Raw genomic sequence first — 19638 nt, 5'->3', positions numbered from 1 at the left:
CAACCTGAGCTGGTGAAGATGTCCCTGCTCATGGCAGGGGGGGCACTGGGGCAGCTGGGAAGGTCCCTTCAACCCAAACTGTTCTACAATTCTATGATCCCAGCCTGGACCTTCTGATCCCTTGGACCCTGCTCACAAGTCGTCCTCTCCTACACGAAAAGTGGCCAGAACAAGCCCCAGGCACTGGTACCACTGCAAAGCAAAGAGCTCTCGGCTTCCTCCCTGGCACTCAGGTTGGAGAAATAAAAAGGATATAAAGCAGATGACGGAGTTTTTAAAAGATGATCCACGATTCCTCATCAAGTCTTACAGGTTTCGTATTTCTAAGCTATGCCGTGTTCACCCTTCCCCAAACAATTCCAGATGACAGAAACACAGAAAGCGTGCGGCAGCTCTTTGGGAGCACAGTGCAATCATTTTCCTAATCAAAATATTGTGATTGAGCTGATATAATACTGATGAAGAGATAAGTTCATTTTCTCCCACTCAAGCCTTCCCCATTGCCACCGGGGTTCATGTCGGCACATGTTATTTTCACTCAGGAATTATAGGAACACAACCACGGGGCTACGTTTTTAAATGTAATAAAATATTCATGAAAACATTCACGAGGCTGTGGTCATTAGCTAGGATCTTCAGGACAGAATTCTACAAGAACAAAGCTTTTTGGGTAAAAAAACCCACAACTCTGAGACTTTTTGGACACCGAATAACCTTTTATCGAAGCTTATGGAAACCACCCAGGTAACACGGAGCTTTTTGCTTCTCTAAGAGGTTGACAGATGGGAAACCAACACAAGAAAGCACTTGCTAAATTTCTTGAAGGTCTTTTATCACTAATCACTGGCCTTGGACCACAAGTTTCTCCCTACTCTGAAAACTAAAATTTAATCTACCAGATGTGGGTTCGGTAGAACAGAGAAACTATTCGACAGGCAGGAAAACTCCAGTGTAAACCTTGTAAAGTTGTGTTAAACGAGAAACAAGCAGGGTTGGTGCTGAATGATGCGCAGGTGGTGACCACCATCATCAGACCACGCTGTCCAACTTGTGTAAGTAGTTTAAATTTGTGATAGGAGAGTTTCTAAGCTAAAAAAAAACAATTAAAAGCCACAATTTTAAAATATTCAACGTACAAAGTGGAGTTGGGTGAAGGATGGATTCACCAGCCTCAGTGAAGCCATAAAATCCTAATTCTTTTATTTCCTCAGCCTTACGGCCCCGCTGCCCATCGCGCATCCTCACGAAAGGATTTCCTTGAACTAAAGGCCGAGGCGAAGAGAAAGAATGACTTAAAAATCCAAATAAAGCTCCTTTTTTATTTTCCTACCATGTAATTGAGAATAACAAACATATCTGTGGTTTACAGAGGAGGCAATAAATTCAAGCTACAGTCACAAATCAGACCAAAAAAAGACACTTAAGTCATTCAATCCAGCAGCGCAGGACGGCTGCGGCCCCATGGGATGCTTCTCAGTTTTGTGAAAGACTCGGAGTCCTGAACTAAGGAAATAAAACACGATGAGCACTCACAGAAGGTTCTTTTTCATATAAAATTAAGCCAGCCTTGTGCTTCCTTTGTGTTGGTTGCAGCAAAAGAGAGCAGTGTAGGGGAAAGGGACCTGGGGGTCCTGGGGACAGCAGGGTGACCATGAGCCAGCACTGGGCCCTTGTGGCCAGGAAGCCAATGGGACCTGGGGTGGGTTAGAAGGGGGTGGTCAGTAGGTCAGAGAGGTTCTCCTGCCCCTCTGCTCTGCCCTGGGGAGACCACACCTGGAATCTTGTGTCCAGTTCTGGGCTCCTCAGTTCCAGAAGGACAGGGAACTGCTGGAGAGAGTCCAGCGCAGGGCAACCAAGATGCTGAAGGGAGTGGAGCATCTCCCGTGTGAGGAAAGGCTGAGGGAGCTGGATCTCTTTAGTTTGGAGAAGAGGAGACTGAGGGGTGACCTTATTAATGTTTACAGATATATAAAGGATGAGTGTCAGGAGGATGGAGCCAGGCTCTTGTCGGTGACAACCAATGGTAGGACAAGGGGTAATGGGTTCAAACTGGAACTCAGGAGGTTCCACTTAAATATGAGAAGAAACTTCCTGGTGAGGGTGGCAGAGCCTGGCCCAGGCTGCCCAGGGAGGTTGTGGAGTCTCCTTCTCTGCAGACATTCCAACCCGCCTGGACACCTTCCTGTGTAACCTCATCTGGGTGTTCCTGCTCCATGGGGGGATTGCACTGGAGGAGCTTTCCAGGTCCCTTCAACCCCTGACATTCTGGGATTCTGTGAAAATCAAATGGGCTTTAGCAAAGAAGCTTTTTATTTGTGAACCGAGCACATCACAATAAAAAAGAAGTTTGGTCCTTGGCAAAATGGTTGTGTGTGTTTCTTCTGTAACTACCCGAGGATGGTTGCGACATTGCAGTTTCTAGAAAAAAACCCCAGCACTTCATATCTTTTTCTCTTAAAACTGGTGCATTTCAACCCGTTAGGAAGCTGAGGAGCCCAGTATTTTAACGTGCCCTCCGATAAATGCTACAGGTCCCATGGGATCCAGCACAGCAGCCGGACCTGACCCTGGAGAGGCAGGAATTCTCACCTCTCACTAGACACTGCAGACATTATTTTTTTAAAGCAAATCTCCTCTATTTTTTGCATCTTTCATTCGGCTGTAACCCTCAAGTGATACTCAGAATGTACGGGAGCCTATTCCACAACTCTGGTGAGCAAAAGTAATTTAGGAGTGGTCACTAAACAAAACAAGTTGAGGGGTTTTGGGGTCGTAGTGGGGGGTTTTTATTACTTTTTTATATATTTTGAGATGGGTATTTTGTATAAAACCTGTAGGTAGACGCGTCGCAACTCGTGGAAGTTAGTGGGGAAGAAAAAAAGCCCTATAACCACACACCTGCATTTCCAGAATTCATTTGAGAAATGAGAAATTCCGGGTGAATTGAAGTCACTATGTCAGAGGCGAGTTTCTCTGAACAAATACATGGTAAATAGTTCCTGTGCCTCAGCAGAAGCTCAGCTGGGCGGATGGTGATACAAACACCTGCTCTTGAAGTGCAGGGTTTGGTTTTTCCATCCATGAAGATCTTCAGACAGAATCACACACAGAATCGACTGGGTTGGAAAAGACCTCAGAGATCATCCAGTCCAACCCTTGGTCCAACTCCAGCCCATTGACTAGATCATGGCACTAAGTGCCATGGCCAATCTCAGTTTAAAAACCTCCAGGGCCGGTGAGTCCAGCACCTCCCTGGGCAGCCATTCCAATGCCTGACCACTCTCTCTGCACAGAATTGCTTTCTCATCTCCAGCCTCAATTTCCCCTGGCAGAGTTGAAGCCCATGGCCCCTTGTCCTATTGCTGATGCCTGGGAGAAGAGACCAATCCCCACCTGGCTAGAACTGCCCTTCAGGTAGTTCTAGAGAGTGCTGAGCTCACCTCTGAGCCTCCTCTTCTCCAGACTAAACAAGCCCAGCTCCCTCAGCCTCTCCCCATAGGGCTTGTGTTCAAGTCCCTTCCCCAGTCTTGTTGCTCTTCTCTGGACCCGCTCCAGCACTTCAATCTCTTTCCTGAGCTGAGGGGCCCAGAACTGAACACAATACTCCAGGTGTGGCCTCCCCAATGCAGAGTAGAGGGGAAGGATCACTGCCCTTGTCCTGCTGACCACGCTGGTTTGGATACAGGACAGGACACCATTGGCCTTCTTGGCCACCTGGGCACACTGTTGGCTCATGTTAAGCTTCTGTCCATAAGCACCCCCAGGTCCCTTTCTGCCCGACTGCTCTCCAGCCACTCTGTGCCCAGCCTGGAGCGCTGCAGGGGGGTGTTGTGGCCAAAGTGCAGGACCCAGCACTTGGCCTTGTTGAACTTCATCCCATTGGAATAAGCCCATTGTTCCAGTCTACCCAGATCCCTCTGCAGAGCCCTCCCGCCTTCCAGCAGGACTTTCCAATGTGGTACAAGCAGGAGAAGACACCAAAGCTCAATCAGCTGAGCTTTTCAGGAACAGAATAGCAAGTAGAATTGCAACCCTGGACTTCAGCAGGGCTAACTTTGGCCTTTTCAAGCAATTGCTGGGGGAAATCCCATGGGCAAGACTGCTTGAAGGAAAAGGGGCCCAAGATAGCTGGGTGGCATTCAGAGATTGCTTCTTCCATGCTCAGGATCAGAGCATCCCCACACGTAGGAAGTCAAGGAAGGGAGCCAGGAGGCCTGCGTGGTTGAATAGGGATCTGTTGGGTATGCTCAAGCAGAAGAGGAGAGTTTACAGGTCATAGAAGCAGGGGCTGGCCACTTGGGAGGAATATAAGGCTGCTGTTAGAGGATGTAGGAAGGCAGCTGGGATAGCCAAGGCCTCCTTAGAATTACAGCTGGCGAGAGGGGTCAAGGACAGCAAAAAGAACTTTTTCAAATACATAGCAGATAAAACTAATACCAGAGGCAATGTAGGCCCACTGATGAATGGGGTGGGTGCCCTGGTGGCAGAAGATACAGAGAAGGCAGAATTACTGAATGCCTTCTTTGTCTCTGTCTGCTCTGCCGGAGGCTGTCCTGGGGAGCCCCGTACCCCTGAGACCCCGGATGAAGCCAGGTCAATGGAGGAGTTTGCTTTAGTTGATGAGGACTGGGTTAGGGAGCAATTAAATAGTATGGACATTCATAAATCCATGGGTCCAGATGGGATGCATCCGCGGGTGCTGAGGGAGCTGGCTGAAGTCATTGCTGGACCGCTCTCCATCATCTTTGCCAAGTCTTGGGAAACGGGAGAGGTGTCCGAGGATTGGAGGAAAGCAAATGTCACTCCAGTCTTCAAAAAGGGCAAGAAGGAGGACCCGGGTAATTATAGACCGGTCAGCCTCACCTCTGTCCCTGGGAAAGTAATGGAACAGCTTGTCCTTGGTGCCATCTCAAGGCGTATCAAGGATAAGAGGGTTATTAGGGGCAGTCAGCATGGCTTTACCAAGGGTAGGTCATGCTTGACCAACCTCATAGCCTTTTATGAGAATGTAACAAGGTGGATGGATGATGGCAGAGCGGTGGATGTGGTCTACCTTGACTTCAGTAAAGCCTTTGACACAGTCTCCCACAGCATCCTCACAGCTAAGTTGAGGAGGTGTGGTCTAGACAATAGAGTAGTGAGGTGGGTTGCAAACTGGCTTAGGGAGAGAAGCCAGAGAGTGGTAGTCAATGGTGCGGAGTCTAGTTGGAGGCCAGTATCTAGTGCAGTGCCTCAGGGGTCAGTGCTGGGGCCAATATTATTCAATATATTCATTAACGATTTGGACGAGGGAATTGAGTGTACTATCAGCAAGTTTGCTGATGACACCAAGCTGGGAGGAGTTGCTGACACGCCAGAGGCTGTGCTGCCATCCAGCGGGACCTGGACAGGCTGGAGAGTTGGGCGGGGAATAACCTGATGAAATTTAACAAGGGCAAGTGTAGAGTCCTGCACCTGGGCAGGAACAACCCCAGGTTCCAGTATAGGTTGGGAGATTACATATTAGAGAGCAGTGTAGGGGAAAGGGACCTGGGGGTCCTGGGGACAGCAGGGTGACCATGAGCCAGCACTGGGCCCTTGTGGCCAGGAAGGCCAATGGCATCCTGGGGTGTATTAGAAGGGGGGTGGTTAGTAGATCGAGAGAGGTCCTCCTTCCCCTCTACTCCGCCCTGGTGAGACCACATCTGGAATATTGTGTCCAGTTCTGGGCCCCTCAGTTCAAGAAGGACAGGGAACTGCTGGAGAGGGTCCAGCGTAGGGCAACAAAGATGATTAAGGGAGTGGAGCATCTCCCTTATGAAGAAAGGCTGAGGGAGCTGGGTCTCTTTAGTTTGGAGAAGAGGAGACTAAGGGGGGACCTTATTAATGTTTATAAATATATAAAGGGTGAGTGCCATGGGGATGGAGCCAGGCTCTTCTCGGTGACAAACAATGATAGGACAAGGGGTAACGGGATCAAGCTGGAACACAAGAGGTTCCACTTAAATTTGAGAAGAAACTTCTCAGTAAGGGTGACAGAGCACTGGAACAGGCTGCCCAGGGAGGTTGTGGAGTCTCCTTCTCTGGAGACATTCAAAACCCGCCTGGACATGTTCCTGTGCGACCTCACCTGGGCGTTCCTGCTCCAGCAGGGGGATTGGACTGGATGATCTTTTGAGGTCCCTTCCAATCCCAAACATACTGTGATACTGTGATACTGTAAATCCAAGGCCTGGGTGATCTTGGCTGATTTAGGCTGAGCTGAAGCCATCTCCCTACGCCGCAGATGTGACAGCAGCACAATAGCATGAATAATTTTTGTTACTCACTCTGTACCGAAACGGCAGCATTCAGAGCCTAAATTAGGAACGTGAAAACGATTAACATCCCCATTAACCCCAGCCCCACCCTAATTGCGCTACATAAAAGCACACGCAACAATTACAGAGATAACATTGTGTGTCAGAAATATCACACACAGGAATACAGCAGTCGCAGAGTTTGTTTCCTGACCCGGGAAAGCTGCTATAATTGTATTGTGCTCGCGGAGGATTTAGATTTGGAAGTTGGTTTCCCTTGTTTGCTGTAATTTCCCTTTAAAAATTCTTGGGGTTCCCAGTTGACACCAGTTCTGCACCGTGCGGTTCAGCCGGAATTTCACGTTCACGGTGGAAACAAATGGAGATCGTCCTGGGGATATTGCAAGTTAGATATGGAGATCTCAAGTAATTAGAGACGAATTTGCGCGTTTGGGGTTTTTGATGCGAATTTCAGGGCATCTAAACAAAAACCATCTTTGCTCTTGGAGGTTTTCCATCCAAGTCAGGAGGACAGATATTCAGATCGTTTTGGTTTAGAGTAACTCGGCTATTACATCACACATAATTCGGAGGTTTGCAATCCAAACCCAGCCAGTCTCCAGGGGCTGGGGTGAAATTACTCAGATTCACAGAAACCACCACACCCGCTTGGACGGGCGGCGTTTTCCCCTCCTGGTTGAATCCATCCTCACAGAATCCCAGAATGTCAGGGGTTGGAAGGAACCTGGAAAGCTCATCCAGTGCAATCCCCCCATGGAGCAGGAACACCCAGATGAGGTTACACAGGAAGGTGTCCAGGCGGGTTGGAATGTCTGCAGAGAAGGAGACTCCACAACCCCCCTGGGCAGCCTGGGCCAGGCTCTGCCACCCTCACCGGGAACAAGTTTCTTCTCATATCTAAGTGGAACCTCCTGTGTTCCAGTTTGAACCCATTACGCCTTGTCCTACCATTGGTTGTCACTGAGAAGAGCCTGGCTCCATCCTCCTGACACTCACCCTTCATATATTTGTAAACATTAATGAGGTCACCCCTCAGTCTGCTCTTCTCCAAGCTAAAGAGACCCAGCCCTTTCTAGGCAGAGAATTTAAACTTGCAGGTTATAAATTTGCGGAGTAAGTGATATGCCCCTTCCAATGAGCCCCTGATGACGTGGTATCTCACAAACCTGATGGTTTTTGAAGTCCTTTCATTAAAAAACAGCCTTTGATCTCAATCTCCATTCCTTGTCTCCAGGTAACACCAAAACCAGCTTTAGCTCTAAATGCTATTTGACTGAACACAGAGAAGGTTAAAAGTGACACTGTCACTCATATTGCTATTTTCCAGTTAAAATTCACAGAATCATGGCATGGTTTGGGTTGAAGGGACCTTCCCAGCTCCCCCAGTGCCCCCCCTGCCATGACAGGGACATCTTCACCAGCTCAGGTTGCTCAGAGCCCCGTCCAGCCTGGCCTGGGATGTCTCCAGGGATGGTTCAGCCACCACCTCTCTGCCCAACCTGGGCCAGGCTCTCACCACCCTCAGGGACAAACATTTCTTCCTCATGTCCAGCCTGAGTTCAGAGATGACAGTGACCCACACAGACAGCGAGAAGGGGTTCTCCAAAATGAAAATACCAAGGTTTTGGATGCCCTCAAGTGATACCGTAAGCTGTTGGCATCTCACTTTTATCCTTGTGGTAACCTGCCGGCTTACATCTCTTTTTATGTTTCATCTTCCCATTCTCCCCAGAAAAAACAATCATTTCTACATCAACCCCTTCCCCTTCCTTACTTAAGGTCTTCTATAAATTATACAGAGTATTTCATTTTCTGGACCATTTCCCTGAAAATGAGCGAGTTGGGCTTTTTCCTCCTGCTGCTCCCAGTCGTCCTTCAGCTGGTTGTTTCCCAAGGACCCTGCAAAGCTCAGCCTGAGAAAACGAACCTCCCAGAACGGTTTCAAGGATGAAGCTGAACACGACTCAACACTTAACGATAAATACCTCCCTCATTAGTATGCTGAGCTGCATTAGTTCTGCCGCTTACGGCGCTTTAAAGTGGGGCCGAATCTCCAGTTTCACAGTTTGCAACGTGACGCGTTGGATAAGTCGCGGTCTCGGGGCGCTGACGGCGTTTAGATGCGCGAGGTGCTGCCGGTAAATCTGCTAATGCCTGTGAAAGAGGCGGCGTGAGAGATGAAGTCACCCGTATGCGAAACAGAGGTTAATGCGGCAGAGGGGTGAAGCGACTGTCACGCACGAGGCTTCGGTAACACCATGACGTCAACCGGGGAGTTGGCATCACCCTACAAATCAAATCTGGATTAGCTAAGAAGCAAATTTACGCAGCGAGACTTTTCATCAAGCCTTGAAGTCTTATCAGCTCTCCAGTCGACCTCCTTGCTGCTCAGTTTTCACGGGACTTGCAAGATTTGGAGACTCTGAAGTTTCTCAAACGTGGCTGAAATTGCTCAGTCGGTGCAAAAGGTTCCTTGGGGTGGAGCGGCTGATAAATGTAGAGTGGGTCCTATCACCACTCTCCTGTCTTTAGAAAATTAAACTTAAGAACACGACACTTTACTCACCGTTAACTGAAAACTATGAATGACATTGTCAACACTATCACTGTACCCATACCTATCAAACATTAGCATTTTAGCCAATTTTTGCACCAAGAACTCTATTGAAAACAATGTTCCCCAATGAACACGAACAATATATCAGCGCTGGTGATGAGATCAGAGTACGACCACCCAGGGTTTGGGGATAGTTCCTTATACGCAAAGTTCAAGCAAAAAGGTGTTGGGGACAGCAAATGGTTCCTAGAGACTCAAACAAGGACTTGCAGCAGGATTTTTTAAGGCATATGTAGCATTATGGCTTTGGAGGCTTCAGAGGCATTGCGACGATTAATTAAACAGAATAATGATCTCACAGTGAAGTGCTGAGCCGGAATTAAAAAGATTAGTGGTTGAGTCCTGGCTTTAGAAGTTTTCACCTTTGGGGGAGTCATAGCAACTCTTGTATCTCATCTCCCCTTCCCACAAAACCTCCTTCGAATTACTGACTGCGAGCCTGAGTGCCAGAGGGAAAGACCATTCCAAAGACAACCTCTTCGTCTTCTTCGTCTTCTTCTTCTTCTTCTTCTTCTTCTTATTATTATTATTATTATTATTATTATTATTATTATTATTTCCTTAATACTTGCTATGAGGCACCGTCTTGTTTTATTCACGATTCTGTGAACAAAGATCTTCCATCGTAAGTGAGTAAAAATAAAGATTTTGCTAATCGTACCACGTCCTTCTGCTGGTGGAGAACAGTTCTGGACAAATACACGGACATACCAAAAAACACGAAGCGCAGTGTCCCATAACGACGTGTTTGATGGCGCTTTGCTACGACGTGCTTGTGGACCCAAAGGTTACGCCAGGCAAAATTCTGAAGTTAGTAGAGCACTTCTTGGCCTAAATTCACAGGATGGGGAAAATGAGATGGCAAGAAATACCTTTCCACACAGTTTTGTGTGTTTTGTGAGCTCCCATTGCTTGGTCCCTAAAGATTTTAGTTTTTCTACAGCTAAAGCAAAGCTCTTCCTTTTGTTTCTCAGGCTTTTAACCCTCACAATGGATTTGTAATTCAGCTGCTCCACACCAGCTCACCTATAAACACCTGAATGTCCAATATCTGGCATTTCTAGGAGTTCGGTCATATCCCAGTTCCTTTGTAAACCAGAGATATCCAAAACTTCTTGGAATGTGGCTTTTTTTGAAGGCTCTTTGGAGAAACTAATGGAGTTCAAAGTCAGGCTAGTGACCTCACCATTGCCCGAAACACAAAACTCAGGCCAGAGTTTGGTGAGGATGCAAAGAAAGGGAAACTATGTGGGTGGAAAAAGAACAACCAAGTTCAGTCACATGTCAAAATGCTTTTTACTTGTTGTTGTTTTTTAATCTACAGCCAAAACTTCTATTGAATCCAAACTTGTGCTGTGCAGTTCGAAGAACAAGGGTCGGCTCCCTCCACCATGAAAGGAGCCAAGTGACATACAGAAGAATTTGCAATGAGAAGATAATTGGGTTTTGGTGGTGACATCTGTGCCATCCACAGCCCAAAAGCCACCATGCTCTGACACCACCAAACAGTCCGAACCGAGCCCCAATGACCACAGCAACCAAACCTCCCTCCCCATGCTCAGCCCCAAATTGCAGCGGGAGGGCTCAGAAACCCCACAAGATTTCAACCCATCTCCAATTGCCCTGGAAGTATATTTAACTTCAATTGTCTCTTGATTTTATCTGGGTTTTCTCAGGTTCTGGGCTACTTGGGAGAGTGCTCCGTGTACCTGCATGTGGGTTCGCACACCCCTGCGTGCATGGGCTTGTCTGGAGTTTCCATTTCCCAGCGTATCTGCTTTTCTCAGGGCCTCCTCGGATCAAAAACACAGGGAGGAAGCCTGAGCTTCGGGAAATTCTCCTTATCACCAATAAAAGGATTTCTGCTCCTACCGCACCTTGCTGATACGGATGAGCTTAAAGCAAGGGAGCATTCAAGCTCAGCTTGGCTCTGTTAGGCTCAGCTCTCCCCACAGTTTTCTGACAAACTGCTCTCCCAGGGATTTAAAAAACAGATGCTGACACAGCCCTTGTAGTGAGATTTTCCTCCCTTCTCCACAAATGTTAAAGTTTTCTGAAAAATAAAATGACAGGATTCAAAGAAAGTGATGGGGAAACTACACAGAAAAAAAGACTGAGGAAAGTCAGACCTGAGTTAAAGACTAATTGCCACTCCAGGCTCCAGCGACGTTTTCCGTTTATTCTTCATTTTCAATTTATTGAGGCTGTTCAGCTTTGAAAATAGGAGGGTGAGGGGAGACCTTATCACTGTCTACAACTGCCTGAAAGGAGGTTGGAGCATGGAGGGGGTTGGTCTCTTCTCCCAAGTGATAGGACGAGAGGAAACAGCCTCAAGTTGTGCCAGGGGAGGTTTAGATTGGATATTAGGAAAGGAATTATTTCCTGAAAAGGGCTGTTGGGCACTGGAACAGGCTGCCCAGGCAGTGCTGGAGTCACCATCCCTGGAGGGGTTTAAAAGGCATTTAAATGAGGTTCTCAGGGACACGGGTTAGTGCTGGAGTTGGGTTATGGTTGGACTCGATGATCCCGAGTGATTCCAACTGAAATGATTCTGTGATTCTATGATTCTGAATTCCCCCCCATCTCTTGGGGCAGCAGAAACCAAACCCCAACATTGCTGCCATGTGTGTGATCACACACCCCAAAATGTGAGCACATAACTTGCCTCTAGGAACTGCAGCAAATGAGTTCTCCCTCCTCCCTCTGTGTCTTGTCCTGCGCTGTGAGCCCCTAAATCCCTACGTGATGGAGAACTGAGAGTATTTTGGGTGAATTTTACAGCAAACAATAATGATCGGTTTTACTTCCACTGCAGCAGTGCATATGTATTCCTACGGAAGAAACTGATGGCGGATTTAATCAGAGATTATAAATCTATTCTCTCCTTTTCTCTTCTGCCCAAATTGAGATATATCAGAAAAAAACGGTGTTTTCAGTCAATCAAGGGTCTCAGTGAGTCACAAATGACCTCCACTACCCTTTCCTCTCACAGGCCAAGAGGTAACGTGTGCAGCAAGACCAGACGTCAGGGAAGACGAACATGGAAGAAGAAAGTCAGCTTTAAAAAGAATTAATGACCCTGCAAGGTTGTTTCAGCGCTAGTTTGATTCAGAAAAATAGGCTGGGTGTAGCCACAGGGTTGGAGAATTCCATCCAATAACACACAGTTGCTACACTCCCCAAAAAGTTTCCTATTCAGCGGAAACTGCAGCTTCCTACAAAGTCAGATGGAAGTTTCTGAGCCAGCCCAGGCAGGGGTTCACCTCTACACCCCCACGAGAAAGGCTAAGCAAAGGCATCCTAACATCCAGCCCTGCCAAAACCTCCGTGGTTTTATCATCTCGAGTTCCAATCGAGACCTCCCGCCCTGCTGCTCGCACCGCGTGCTCAAGAGTTTCCAAGAACCGTCTCCTGGCAGGAATCCCGACGGCGCAGCTTCCGACCTGCTGCACACAGCGGCGGCTTCTCGGCACATCTGAAAACGCTGAGTTTCCTACGAAGCCGCCCCCACGGCACATCCTTCACTGCTGGCAGAGCGCTCAAACAGTACGGTGTTCTTAACGCCCGGCCTAAGGCGGGCCTGGTGGCCTAAGGCTTGGGGAGAAGAGCTCATCCTTGTTCTCATTGCAAGTTTTGCACCTCAACGAAGACACTTCCCCACTACACCTCCCGTAAACCGGCTGGGATCGTGAAAATAATTAGGGTGGAAAAACCTGGGCTGACCCAACCGTGGGTCGGTGAAACTGTCCTGTCCGGTACGGGGAGCTGGGCCAGACACCAGAGCCCTGGAAGATCAAGCAGGAATGAGCCAGAGCAACCATCCCTGGTGAGAAAAGGCTGGACTCCCACTCCTGCTCTTTGGGAGAGGCGGTGAGTGGTGTTAGTGAAGCTTTTGTGGAACAGCTCTGCTGGGAGGACAGGCTGAGAGAGTTGGGGTGTTCAGCTGGAGAAAAGAAGCTCCGGGGAGACCTTAGTGTGGCTCTTCTGTACTTAAACAGGACCCATAGAAAGATGGGGACAGACTTTTCAGCAGGGCCTGTAGCAATAGGACAAGGGGTGTGATGGTTTGAAACTAAAGGAGGGAGATTCAGGCTGGACATGAGGAAGAAATTGTTGTCCCTGAGGGTGGTGAGAGCCTGGCCCAGGTTGGCCAGAGAGGTGGTGGATGAACCATCCCTGGAGACATCCCAGGCCAGGCTGGACGGGGCTCTGAGCAACCTGAGCTGGTGAAGATGTCCCTGTCATGGCAGGGGGGAGACTGGGGGAGCTCTGACGGTCCCTTCAACCCAAACCATTCTATGATTTTTCTACCTCTCACCCTCTTTCCCCTGTGCTGTGTTTCCAGTTCAGCCAGTTTGACTTCTGACCATTGCAACCTCTGCTCAGAGGAGCCACCAGACCTGGGAGCGCTACGATGTCTGCGATCCCAAGGGTTCCAGTTACACAAACAGAACCTTTTCAGCAGTAATTGGGGTTTTAGATCTAACCTTTGATGTCTTCTTACCTGTGTTCTGCAGACACCAGCTCCCTGGTCTGCTGGCATCATACCCCCTACTAAGGCTGAGCTGGAATAAATGTGTGACATTGCTAAAATGGCTGACAAAAAGGGGACGGTAACTTGTGACAAGTGAATGTGACCAGAGAAAACAAAGCCCAGCAATCTGGCGATCCAGCTGAGTGGGTGGCTTTGTACAGACTTCACGTGTTCATTTTCTCCCACATAATCCAAATCTGAATGCTTTTGAGCTCTAACATGAATCAATCAGTGATGGAGAATGAAACACTTTATCAAGAAACCCATAGAAGCATCAAAGGGTGCTCAAACTTGCATTGGCTATTTTATAACCACAGTTTTAGAGAGAAAAACACACTCAGCTCAAAACACCTTTCCCATAGCCAATAAAAGCAACCTGATCTGGGTGAAGATGTTCCTGTTCATTGCAGGGGTTGGACTGGATGAGCTTTGAAGGTCCCATCAACCCAAACTATTCTATGACAAAACAAGTCCCATGACCTCAGCTGTGGACCCGGCCGTCTCGTTCTGAAGGGATTTTGCCACTGGGCTGTTTTGCTCCAGCTGTCAGCGTCACATCCACATCTGGCTACATCATGCAAAACCAACCACTTGGACAGAAGCAATTTTGTCGAGATCATTTACGCTGCGAGCGGCCGCTCTTCAGCTGAGTTCACACATCCCACGGATCCCAGCGGATTTAGGATCCCAACTGGCTGCTGAATTGCCGGCTCCAAACCCAAATTGCCAAGAAGCCTTGATAGGCGCATCCAGACTATAGGTGTTTTTTGAGAAAGCTACTCAGTGTGCAGGAGCATCTTTGTTACGATAGGACTTGGGTTATTTTGGTAGACATCTGCATATATTCAATCTCTAAAATGGCTTTTCTTATGCCAGCAAAACCTGAATATTAAACAGAGTTTATGTTATTCATGTTTACAGTGTGTATCATAGGGAAATTTCTTCTGTATCTCCGACTATTGCTTGATGGAACTTAAACCTTTTCTGGGATCAGCATGGACCAAGGACAAAGTCTTTCTAGGACAGTTGGCCTCTTCTCTGTGAATTAGTGGGATTCATTCAGCTCTTGTCCTCAAAAAGAGGTCAAATCCAAAAGCGAGCCAAGCAGACTAAAAAACCCATCCAGCAAAACACAACATGAAACTGAGTTAAGCCCATGCACAGACCTGAGACTCACTGCTAAGTATCTCACAAATTCAAAGGGAAGCATTTAGTCACCCGTAAAAGTTACGAGCGGCTTCGGTTTGGCACGGAGGTGTCGCGCCGGGTTTGCAAAGGGTTCAAAGAGTTTTTGCAGGAAACCATAAACCGGTGCAGCCTGAAGCGGCTGCAGTGTCAGCAGGACCCTGCGTGCGAGCTCGGGGGAAACAGCAAACCACACACACAAATTTCATCTCCAGGCAGAGGGAACCTGTGAAAGCCACAGCAACAAGAAGTGCTTTAAAAGAAGAGCTTGTTTCACGTCACCAGGTTTCACGCACACATCTCCGTTTGCTGTTCTAGCAATACCACTCTAGCACCAAACGCATTTGGGTTGGAATGACTCCTCTGAAATACAGAACAAGAAATCTTACAATCTTTTCCTCAAGTCAGACCAGGGGAAGAACTTTGACCGGAACAACTTCCCACAAACTCCCTGCTGGATGTTGGTTTTTAATCCACTGACGTCCTCAGTAACGTTCTTTCTTACTCCATAACCTTCATTCTTACTCTGTGACCTTCCTTTCCTCCTCCTTAATAAATCGCTCACGCCAGAGTTATGAGCCCATCTGTGCCAAGGTAACAGCAGAGGTCAGTGTATTTCAGTCTAACACCAGTTTGTACAACCAAGAAAAAAACAGCCTTAAGAAAACCCCTCTTCACAATAGTGCAGATATTGATATCCAAACTCTACACGTCTCGCAACACAACTTTCAAAAATGAAAGATTCTTTCAAGTAAATAGACAACAGTAGATTCCTGAAAGTTTGCACCAAAACAAAGGCAACCCTCCAGTCCAGGATGACCGCGCTTATTAAGATCTAATTTATGTTTCTACTATACCTTAAAAGGGCCGCTCATGCAACTGTTCACCTCCCCAACGTGATGGTCAAAGCTTTTTCCGATTAAGATCAAACCAGGACGATGATGGGCAGTACACAATCAATCCTTATTAAGGCTGACGATTATTCTCGATGCGCCCTGTAAGAGAGAAAAACCACCCAGTTAACGGCTTGTGCCAAGACGAGCGAGTCGTTTCACAGATCAGCCCTATGAAGTAAAACGTTTTATTGCCCCAACTGCTTGAATTTTGTTGTGGATGAACTGGACTGTCCCATATAATTGAGATTATCCCAGCCGCTAATGTATATGAAATGAGTTTATCAAGGTATTCCAGGCAGAGCTGCAGGTACCGCAGCCTGTAGAAGGCATGGAGGTGGTTGAGAAGAGATAAGATCATAGCATAGGAGGAATCCAAAGCTACACAGTCTGCTGATACAAAATAAACAAGAAAAATAGTCTTTAAGTGCTGTGTTTTGCAGAGAGGACAACAAGAGCATATATTACTCGTCCTAAAGCTGGAGAGTTCTCCGGCTGTGCCAGGTTTTACATCCTGACCCAGTGAAAGGTGCCTCCAAAGCTCCGCACCCCTCCCAAAAACGGCTTTGAGCTGGAATTAGGGCCGGATCAGTCGGAGCATCGGCAGGAGCGCCAAGCGGCTCTTCCGGAGCTGTGGGTACGTTGGTAAAGAGGAGAGGAAAACAATAACTATTTCATCAGGCTGGGGGAGAGATGAGTGAATTACTGCCTTGGCAACCAGCTCAATGGGACCCGGTTATTTTCTCAATTATTCAATTAAATATATTCAGTTTCTCGGTTACTTTCTGTAGGACTCCTTCCAGTTTTTAGATTCCATGTTCAACCAACGCTCGCTGCGCTCCCCACATGCCGCACAGCACATAAACAGGCAAGATACATTTTCATAAAGCAAGTCTGGAATAGCTAAAACCACCTATGCTGCTAGGACACCACAGCCAAAATTAACAATCCCCTCAACTGTAGCAAGTGAAAAGCCAATTTCATTATTATAATGCTTTATTAGAGCATTCAAGCCCTCACACATGGAAAGTAAACTGTGCACAGCACCCAAACCACCCAGGCAGCAGAATAGATCCTATTTATTTTACATTGTAGAAAGGAGATATATTCTGCAGACACAGGGCAGGAGCAGCAGAGCATCTTCTCCCCCGTGGTGCAGCAACGCTCCTTGGTCGCCCACTCCATCGATTTGCATTCCCCAAGAAATAAGCCGGGCTTGCTCACGGCAACCTGGCTTTGTAGCCAAACAGGCTCCTTCTAATTATCCCACAGCCTGACGAGGTCGAAACGGTGGAACAGGAACACGGCAGAGGCTCAAAAATGAGGGGAGTGCGAAAACAAGCCCGTCTCCTTTCTCCGTTCACACCGCGGGTCCCTCCTGAGTCATTCCCAGCAAGCCCGGCAGCAAACACCGATATTCCCCATGAAAGGATGCCAAGAGTAACTTTGGGACTGCAAGGAGCGACGGTGTGATGAGAAGGATCGGTCATGTCTGGAGAGTCTTATTAGAAGCCATTTATATGCAAGTAAAACAAATATCCCCCGCTTTTCGAGGAAAATGCCGAATTCCAGCCTGATTTACACGCTTTGCAATCTCATTGACTTCAGAGGGACTGCCTGCGGTGCGGATCGCCGGGCTGCGGCCTCCCAGCGATACGGTAATCCCGTCATATTCCGCCTTTCAAAACCCCCATCGCAAACCAGGTGCTGCAGCCAAGACCCCGCTGGAAAAGTCTGAGCCTTGCGGTGATGCCGTTCATCGCCCGTTAAAGTTTGGGGATGGGGGGAAAAGGAAATAAAAGCCTGATGATGGAAATAAGAAGGAAAAACCACAGTCTCGGCGAGCCTGGCGTGTGTGCGGGGGCTTTGGGGGGAATAGGCAAGAAACCTCTTTCAAATCTAATTAAATCCAGACCCAAAAGCCATTCTGACCTGAGGGCAGGAAGGACTTTTGTTCGGAAGGGCAGGGATAGATTAACTCCCGACTCGTGCCCTAATCTTTTTGTTTTTTCATTGTTGTTTAAATTCTCCCACTTCCCAAGATTTCAGCATTTCCTCCTGATAAAGACAAGCTGGGCTGGGCCAGCTCCTCTGCCCCCTCTCTCCAAAACAGCTGGGCAGATGTTCCCCCAAATCAACCTCTTAAAAAGTCCACGACCGGCTTCTCCATCTCCAAAAATCAGTGCAAAAATCAACAGCTAAACCCCTCCCCTCTAATCAGAGCTCTTATTTACAGTGTTACCAAGAGAGGCTAATAAATGTTTAATGGCCCAGTAAACACCAAGGGCTTTATCTCCAGCCCATTTCAAAGCCTGATCAAATATAATAATCCTTGGCACATCTGTCTGCCACTTCTCCGGCCTCCTGCGGGTTGCGAGGAGACGCACACCGTCGCTCTATATTCAGAAAAGGAGATTAGATATAGGGAAAATGGGTTAGCTATAGAGGGATTAGCTATAGGGAAATGGGGGTTACCTATAGGGGCACGGATATTTTCCCTGTTGCCATCTCAATTTCTTGCTCCCAAGAGGGCAGGACTATGCACCAAGCTGTCAGACCTCAACTTGGATATAATATACAAATGTAGGCAGCATCTGCCTCGAGGATTCAAGAAAGGAGTTATTTATAACAGGAATATTACACGTAAGAGTTGGAGAATACGTGGAGGAAGCTCAGAGAAGTATCATTTACTTACAGAGTGGGGTACAGAGGAAAAATACCTGCGCATTTCACGCTATAGGAGCCTACGAGACCAGAAATGCTGAAGCTTTTTAAGAAGCTTAATTTTAAAAGAATTACGGAAACAGGATCAATATTGCAGCAATTTATACATAACACAACTTGCAGAATGTACAGGATTGCTGAGTAGTGGGTGTTTTACACCATCTACCCAGGCAAGCCCTGATTTCTGACAGACCAACAAATGCAACACATGGGGCAGAAAAACAATTTCTCAGGCAGATAAACTAGTTCCTCAGATCAGAAATGGAAGATCTTTCCCCCCCCAATACAGATATGGGTCGATTATTTAATATTCCCTCCCCAGACAAGTCTTATTTATCTTCTAGACTCTCGTATCTCCAATATGGTATTTTAAGTGGGTAATTTGGACACATTAAAGATAAGCAGTTATGGTTTTATTCTGCAGCTACACACGGCCATGACGAGCTGCTGATGCTAAATCACAGTTTTCTGGACCATTATTCAAGGTTTGATTTTGATTTTCTTTCTCCAGCCCCCAAAATAGCCCCCAAACCAGGTTCTGATACCAGCACCAGCCCCTTCCCTTCTTCCATGGGCTGTTTTTATCCAGGAGACGCTCATCCAGGACGTTTTAAAACTCACGGAGCTGCCAAAAAGGTCAAATTAAGAACCCAGCGAGAGCTCATAATAAATAAACCCAGGCGAGCAAACCGCAGCGCTGCTCGTTGTCTTTTTGGGTGAAAACAGTAATCGCGAAAGCAAAGATCTACCGGCACTTACACCCAAAACATTTCCTGCCTTTGCTCGGATCTTTGTTTGCTTTGGGTTTTCGTGGTGGATGGGAGCGCAGACGGTGATTTGTGGGAGACGGGGTGTTGCTGCTGATGCAAAGAGCGTTTCTCTTCCCCCCTTAACAGATAAAGCACTAAAACCACTACTCTGAAACAGCTTGGTCCTGCGATCACAGATGGTTGCAAAAATTAGCATTATTTACTTGTGGCTTTAGTCGCGTTTAGAAGACAAAAGAGATACAGGAAGAGAAATGCACCTGAATTGGGACTCCCTCCCCTTTCTTTTGCAACTAATACTTCAAAATGCAGCGGGGAAAGAGCATTTTGTAGAGCTCTAGGGAACCACACTTAAACCAAAATATAATACATTTACCCAAGAAGGAGGATGAAAACAAGTAGAACAATAAGAGTCACGGAAGTTTGCTCTGAGGAGACATCTGGGAAGGTCAAAGGAGGAAGAAAACACGCAGCATAAAGATAGAAATTAATCCAAGGCAGCAAGAGAAGAATTATTAAGACATTTCACATTTATACAGCAAAGCAGATGTGATCCTATAGTGCTATACGATCCAAAATCCAGCTGTGTTTATATACAGTCAGACCCCTACAGAGGGCT

At 47.3% G+C, this 19638-nt stretch overlaps 1 protein-coding gene across 1 annotated transcript in view; it reads right to left on the bottom strand.

The window, feature by feature from the left end:
* PTPRA (protein tyrosine phosphatase receptor type A) overlaps positions 1 to 19638 on the bottom strand; it is a 130644-nt gene that overhangs the window by 88951 nt on the left and 22055 nt on the right. Inside the window, exon 2 of the mRNA XM_082050210.1 lies at positions 15493 to 15630. Within this exon, the coding sequence (XP_081906336.1) occupies positions 15493 to 15510 (18 nt within the window). The 5' untranslated portion in view covers positions 15511 to 15630. The remainder of the gene's footprint in view (positions 1 to 15492; positions 15631 to 19638) is intronic.

The sequence above is a fragment of the Streptopelia decaocto genome (genome assembly GCF_964273445.1).
Source record: "Streptopelia decaocto genome assembly, chromosome: 4".
Taxonomy (NCBI): domain Eukaryota; kingdom Metazoa; phylum Chordata; class Aves; order Columbiformes; family Columbidae; genus Streptopelia; species Streptopelia decaocto.
The sequence above is the reverse complement of the archived record's forward strand: the minus strand, read 5'-3'. Positions and strand labels throughout refer to the sequence as shown.